The sequence below is a fragment of the Nannospalax galili genome, unplaced genomic scaffold, assembly GCF_000622305.1.
Source record: "Nannospalax galili isolate Female #2095 unplaced genomic scaffold, S.galili_v1.0 scaffold44, whole genome shotgun sequence".
Classification (NCBI taxonomy): Eukaryota; Metazoa; Chordata; class Mammalia; order Rodentia; family Spalacidae; genus Nannospalax; species Nannospalax galili.
In genome coordinates this window covers 231486-238176 of record NW_008355789.1, presented here as the reverse complement: position 1 = coordinate 238176, position 6691 = coordinate 231486, and the positions used below count along the sequence as shown (strand labels likewise).

The 6691-nt window shown below is 44.3% G+C and overlaps 1 protein-coding gene across 1 annotated transcript in view; it reads left to right on the top strand.

Annotated features, from left to right (window-relative positions):
- The first annotated feature begins 1110 nt into the window (after positions 1 to 1110).
- Positions 1111 to 6691, top strand: part of Ric3 (RIC3 acetylcholine receptor chaperone) — a 45978-nt gene continuing 40397 nt past the window's right edge. The window contains exon 1 of the mRNA XM_008853432.2: positions 1111 to 1297. Coding sequence (XP_008851654.1) covers positions 1174 to 1297 — 124 coding nt within the window. The 5' untranslated portion in view covers positions 1111 to 1173. The remainder of the gene's footprint in view (positions 1298 to 6691) is intronic.

The following is a 6691-nucleotide window of genomic DNA, read 5'->3' as shown; positions in this document are numbered from 1 at the left end:
TCAGGTTTCTTTCTTTCTTTCTTTCTTTCTTTCTTTCTTTCTTTCTTTCTTTCTTTCTTTCTTTCTTTCTTTCTTTCTTTCTTTCATTTCTTTTGAACTGTGGAGTTCCTCTAGGCAAGAGAGGCCACTGTGAGGCCATTCAAGGTCCCTTTATTTTATTTTTAAAAATTATATTTTATTATTTTTATGTTTATGAGTGTATTGCCTGCATGTAAGTGCACCCGTGTGGTGCAATGCCTGTGGTAGGACAGAAGAGGCCATTGAATCCCCTGGAACTGGAGTTACAGACAGTTGTCAGCTGCCATGTGGGTGCTGGGATTTGAACCCGGGTCTTCTGCAAGAACAACCAGTGTTTTTAACTGCCGAGCCATCTCTCCAGTTCCCCTCCTCCCCAAAGTCCCTTTCTTATACAATACAGGACCACTTGACCAGGGGTGGCACTACCTGGCCTGGGTCTTCCCACATCACTCAACGATCAAGAAAATGCCTGGCAGACATGGCCACAGGCCAGTCCAATGGAGACAGTTCCTCAAATACAGTTCCCTCTACCCAGGTGTGTCAAGTTGGCAACTAAAGCTATATAGCACACTAGGCAAATATCAAGTCATCCTCTTTCCAAGACACAATTGTAAGACCAGATCATGCAGGGCCTCAGGTCTGAGAAAGGTGTCTGACGTTGTTCTGAAGGCAATGGCAGGAACTGGAAGGCTTTAAGCTATGCAAAGAGCTCCTTAGTCTCGTGTTTTGATATTATCACCTCTGGCTTGCAGGTGGAGCATGGATGCAATGGGCCTGAGCGGAAAGTTGGAAAACTGAGTTCCTCGAGCTCAGGAGGAAAGCTGATGGCACAGTGTAGGGGTGGATGGTGAGCAGGAATGCAGAGAAGGGCAAAGTTGCATATTTAAGTGCTAGGGATGCCGGGTCTGGGTGACAGCTGGACTCCGGCCATGAAGGAAGGTAGGAGCTTGTGGTTGTCTCTGTGGCTGGATGCCTGCAGCTTCCCTGTATGGCGGAGACGAAGGCCTGGAGTGTGATGTCCCTTGCGCGCCACCGTCCGCGCAGACCGCCAGTCGGTGGGGAGCTGGCGTGAGCACCGCGGTTCCGGTTCCGGTTCCGGTTGCGACCCCTGCCGGTTCCCGCGGCCTGGCTAACCGCGGCCGGCGGTGAGCCGCCATGGCGTACTCCACGGTGCAGAGGGTGGCGCTGGCCTCGGGGCTCGTTCTGGCCGTGTCGCTGCTGCTGCCCAAGCCCTTTCTGTCACCCGGGAAGCGGCCGGAGCCGTCGCCGGGCCCTGAAGGTGAGCGGGCCGGGGAGGCGCTGGCGGGCGGGGGTTGGTTCCGGCCTCCCGGGCTGGCTCGGCTTACCCTGGCCCTCGTGCCTGCCGGAGCTTTGAGTCGTAGGATTTCCCTCCTCGGGTTCCGTAGGCTTTCCGTCTTGCGTTTGTGTGAAATAAAATCTCCCCTTTTAAAGTGAAACAGCATCCCCGAGGCAGAGACAGGAGGGTTGCCGCAAGTTCAAAGCCAGCCTGGTCTACACAGCGATTTCCAGGCCAGCCAGGGCTACGTAGTGAGACCCCGTCTCAAAACAACAACGTGAAGATTTTGTTTAATAAGTTGAGTTTCCGTTCCTGAGGTGATGAACAAAACACTGCATTCCCTGTGCTTAAAGATATGTCAGTTAATTCCCGGTTATTGGCATGAGTATGATATTTCAAAATCAGGGTTTTTTCGACGACTTTCAGGAGATTTTCAGAGTCAATGTAAAGGCATGACACGACTCTTGGGAAAAGTTACCAGAACAATTCGCTGCTGTGCGGAAAGTTCTGTAAATTATCCCTTGTAACATCTTTCAGACATGGTTTTACAGTCTGTGAACATTTCCTCTGATTTCAGCAGGTTGGGCGCTGGACAGCTCCTTTTGAACGCTAGCTTTGAATTTGTGCATATTGGCTGTCTTTCTGTGCTCCGGAGAATCATAGACTGAAAATACTATAAATGCAAAGCGCCGTGCTCTAGGGGCTGAGGAAGGATGAACACATTATTCTGCCCACAGAGTTTGTTTGTGAATTGTAAGACTCGCTGCCTTTGCCCTTCTATCATTGTAAAATCCAAAACGTTTTACTCACTTTTCAAAGTGTTGACTGCTTTGAAGAAGAGTTAAATCCGTGATGAGCCAGAATAGTGACTATTTTTTAAAAAGTTTTTTGTCTTTTTTTTTTTTTTAACAGAGTTGAGATGTCTTGAACAAGTACTATTGAATGTGAGCAGAAGGCATGTCTGAATGTTATAGGGGGTAGAGCACAGGTTAGAAGCTGTGGCTCCTTCCTGTGAGAACCTATGTGCTGACGTTCAGTGGTCTCATCTTAAGATCTTTGTCCTTTCTGTTTGCTTTATTCCTGAAGTGCTGTTCTTTCAGCTTCCTTCTCATTATTCAAGTTTCTGCTCAGATGCAACCTCTGAGACTTTGCCTGATGACCCCCTGTTAAAATAAAGCTTCCTATATGATAGTTTTTAAAGTGGTTCTAACTGATAGTCTTGATTTATCCTATCACACGTTTTACACAGTGTGCAGACATCAAATTCCAAGAAACAAGAATTCAACCTCTACCTCGAGGAACTCGTGGTTTGGTAGAGGAAAATAGATATGTTAACAGGTAAGTGCTAAAGTGTCAGTTGCAGGGCAAAAGTCAGTTTTATTAGGGCTTAACAGGTTTCACAGAGGAATTGTTTTTCTTTTTCTCGAGATCTAATTGACAAACCGTGCAGTTTCTCTGTTTAAGCACATGAAACAGTAGCTTTTCACATTCACAGTTGTGCAGCCATCACCGTAATCAGTTTTAGGACATTTCATCCTCACTGGTAGATACTCTGCACCTCTTAGCTGTTACCCTTGTATTTGTTACTTTTCTGCTGCTGTGATAAAACATCATGACCAAAGCAATTTATGGAAGGAAGAGTTTACTGGGGCTGTGAGGTCTTGAAGCCCGTCCCAAGTGATGTTCTTCCTCCAGCAAGGCCGCACGTCCTCAACCTCCTAAAATAGCACACAACATCCGACCAAGTGTTCAAATACTTGGAGCCTATGGAGGACACTTATTGAAGCCATCATCACCCTCTATATCCATCCTGAGCCCTGGTCAACCACTCATCTTTCTGCCTCTCTAGCTGTGCTCTTCTCACTTCTTTAACCTAGAGTAGTGTTTCAAGGGTCATCCATCTTCTAGCATGTGTCTGTACTTCATTCCTTTTAATGGCTGAATAATACTTCATTGTGTGGAAATATCATATATTCCTCACCTGCTTATAAGTTGATGGACATTTGGGATTTAAAAAATTTTTTTAATCTATCAGCTCCTAGGAATAATTCTGCTTTTAATGCTTGTTTATTGATTCTTGTGTAGATTTATATTTGTGATTGGAACTAAGTGTGGAATTTCCTGGTCATATGGTTACATTTTCCTTTCTGAGAAACCACCAGACAAAGCAGCTTCAGTGTTTCCATCCCCACCAGCAGTACACAAAGGTTCTGATTCCCTACATCTTGCTCACTGCTGCGAAGTGAGGCTGTGAAGACTGCAGTTGTCATGGGTCATAACCATATGATGGCCCCTGTGTAACCCTAGTCAGTTTCTTGGCCTAGTTTCCAGGCAGGACCGTTAGAGTGGCAAGCAGGGCTTTATGAGCAGAGGCTGGGGCTGTCCGGAATATGCCTGTAGTCTTTGACATTAGCTTGGAAATGAACCAGGTCTTCCTGGTGTGGGATGAATCACTGTCTGAATCACTCTGTAAGTCACTTTTTCTGATCCAGATCATGGAGAGTCACTGGCCTTTCTGCTGCCCTTGACCACACTTCTGTCATGAAGTCCCAAATAAATGGCACTGCCGTCCTGGATCTGTCTGCCTCTCTTCGGTCTCTTTGATTCTAGGTGTCCTAATGAGTCTGATGTGGTGTCTCACTGGTTTTATTTGTATCTTTCTGATGACTAATGACATTCAGCATCTTTTTGTTTACTTGCTTTTTGCACATTATCTTTAGAAAAACATCTACTCAGGTCCTTTGTTTTTTAAAAATGGGACACTTGTTATTTTACTGTTGAGCTGGGCATATTTATTATCTACTCCTGATGCTAGCCCATACTTTCTCCCATTCAGTGAGTTGTGTTCACTTTCCTTAGTGTGCTCTTTGAAGAGGAAAGTTTCAAATTTTGATGCATTTCAGGTTTTTTTTCTTTTGTTGCTTTTAGTGTCAACTATATCTAAGACGAATCCTTGTCTTAACTGAAGATGTATGCCTGTGTTTTCAACTCCTATAGTTTGTTTCTTTATTTTTTAATTATTTACTTTTTGGTCTTTTTGAGACAGGATCTCCCTGAAGCCCCAGCTGGCCTGAAACTCGCTATGTAGACCAGGCTGGCCTTGAACTCATGGAGATCCACCTGCCCCTGCCTCCCTGAGTGCTGGGATTAAAGGTTGTGTACCACCACGCCCGGCTCTTTATTTTTAGATTGTTCCTTGCTAGCATAGAGCGTGATGTTTATATCTTGATACTACATTTCGCCATTTGCTGCACTTGTTTATTTGCTTTTTGTCATAATCATGTCTTCAAATAGAGAGAGTTTTACTTCTTTCTATTCTACAGCTTTTGGTTTTTTTTTTGCTTAACTGGACCAGCTAGAATCTCTAGTACTAGTGCAGGAGAGAAGTGATAAAAGACAGGATCCTGTCTTGTTTTTGATCTTAAGAAGAAAGCTGTTGTACCCTTAAGTATGGAGGGGGAGGGAGGGAGGGAGGGAGAGAGAGAGAGAGAGAGAGACACAGAGACAGAGAGAGACAGAGAGAGACACAGAGAGAGAGAGAGGAGTACAAACTGGGTATGGTAGTGTACACTTGAGATCAGAGCACTAAGGCAGGAAGATTACAAGTTGGGGGCCAGCCTAGAGAGAGAGAGAGAGAGAGAGAGAGAGAGAGAGAGAGAGAGACTGGGGGTATAGTCCTTTACCAGGTTGAGCACATGCCCTCTCTCTATAGTTTGGTGAATGTTTTTAATCATCGGTTGGATGTTGAATTTTACCAAATGTTTTTCTCTGTTTATTGAGATGATTGTATGGTTCTGTTTTTTTTTAAAAAAATATTTTATTATTTTTTATTTTATGTGTATGAGTATATTGCCTGTACCCGTGTTGTGCAGTGCCTGTGGAGGCCAGAAGAAGGGATTGAATCCTCTGGAATAGGAGTTAACAACTGGAGATGGTTGTTAGCTGCCATATGGGTGCTGGCAACAGATCCTTGGTCCTCTGCAAGAACAGTCAGTGCTCTTAACCACTGAGCCATCTCTCTAGCCCTGATTCTTTTTAAAAATTCATTTGATATGGTATATTGCATTAGTTGGGTTTTATATATTGAAACCAGCTTTGCATTCTGTAGCTGAATTGAGGAAGCAACTCTAAAGTATATGTGTGTATGATTTCTGATTTCTTTGTTTAGTCTTAATCATCCAGTTGAAAAAGGGAATTTCAGGTGGACGAAACATAGAACTTTGAACAAAACCTTAGAGTTCTGAGAGCAGAGACCAAAGAAGTTGACAGAGACCAAATTGTGAAGGTGTTTTTATGCCGTAGTTAAGAAGTCTGGGTTTTATCCTACAAACCATAGGTCATAAGTTGTGAGAGAAAAGGAAAATTCAGTTTGATTTTAGAAAAGACGCCCTGGGGGCAGTGTGGAGGCCTCAGTGGAGAGGGTTCTTGAGGGAGAAGATTGTTGAATCCAAATGAGACACCACAAATGTCACTAGTTATTGCTCTTGAGATCATCAGTTAGCTTGCTTCTAAGTGCTAGAAGATGCAGCCTGAGTTGTCTGGCAGGAATGGGATTTATTGTGCTGTGGAAATGAAAAGATAGTATGAGAACTGGTTTCCAGGATGGTTTGATCCATAGATTGTGTGGTCAGGGCTCAGCTTTCTGCTATGCCCATTTCATTTCTGGGTTCCTGTTCACATCAGCTTTGTCTGTCCACTGTCTGATTTCTCAGGATAGGAATGATGGTTGTGAGGGTTCAAGGCATTGCATGCTCACTGCCACTGTCCCTACAACACAGGGGCCTTGTCTTCCTCCCTCATCCTCAACCTAACTCCATCCCCTTTTCCAGAGAACATAGCTTGCAGCACTCTGAGGAGAAGGGTATGCTAGGTGTGCTGATTTGCATACTTGGAGCTGAGAGTAGTTCCCAAGGGAAAATGGGGACTTGAGCAAGGAAGGCTGTCAGCATTGTGTTGGAGGGAAGAAAACATTTTCAGAGGATTTTTTTTTATATATGCAGAAGTGACAGATGAAAGACAGGGAAGTATTCTGAACTGTTCTGAGTCTTGGATGAATGGGTCATATTCTTGACCACAATAGGGACAGAGGAAGGGTAGTCTAAAGAGGAAAGACCATGAGCTCAGGGATTTGAAGACTAGTATCACGCCCCCTTCTTCAGTTTTTTCCTCTGTTAGCATCTAGAGCTCCCTGATCCACTCCTCTCATAATACAGTCGCAAGTAGCTGAACACAGACTGCTTAGAAGGGGCTTCTAGAACTAGGAGTAGCAAGAGTGGAAATCAGTCAGCGCATCAAACAGCAGTCTATGTTCCTTTTTTTTTTTTTTTTTTTTTTTTTTTTTTTTTTTAAGGAGGCGCCCCCTTCACCCCCCCACTT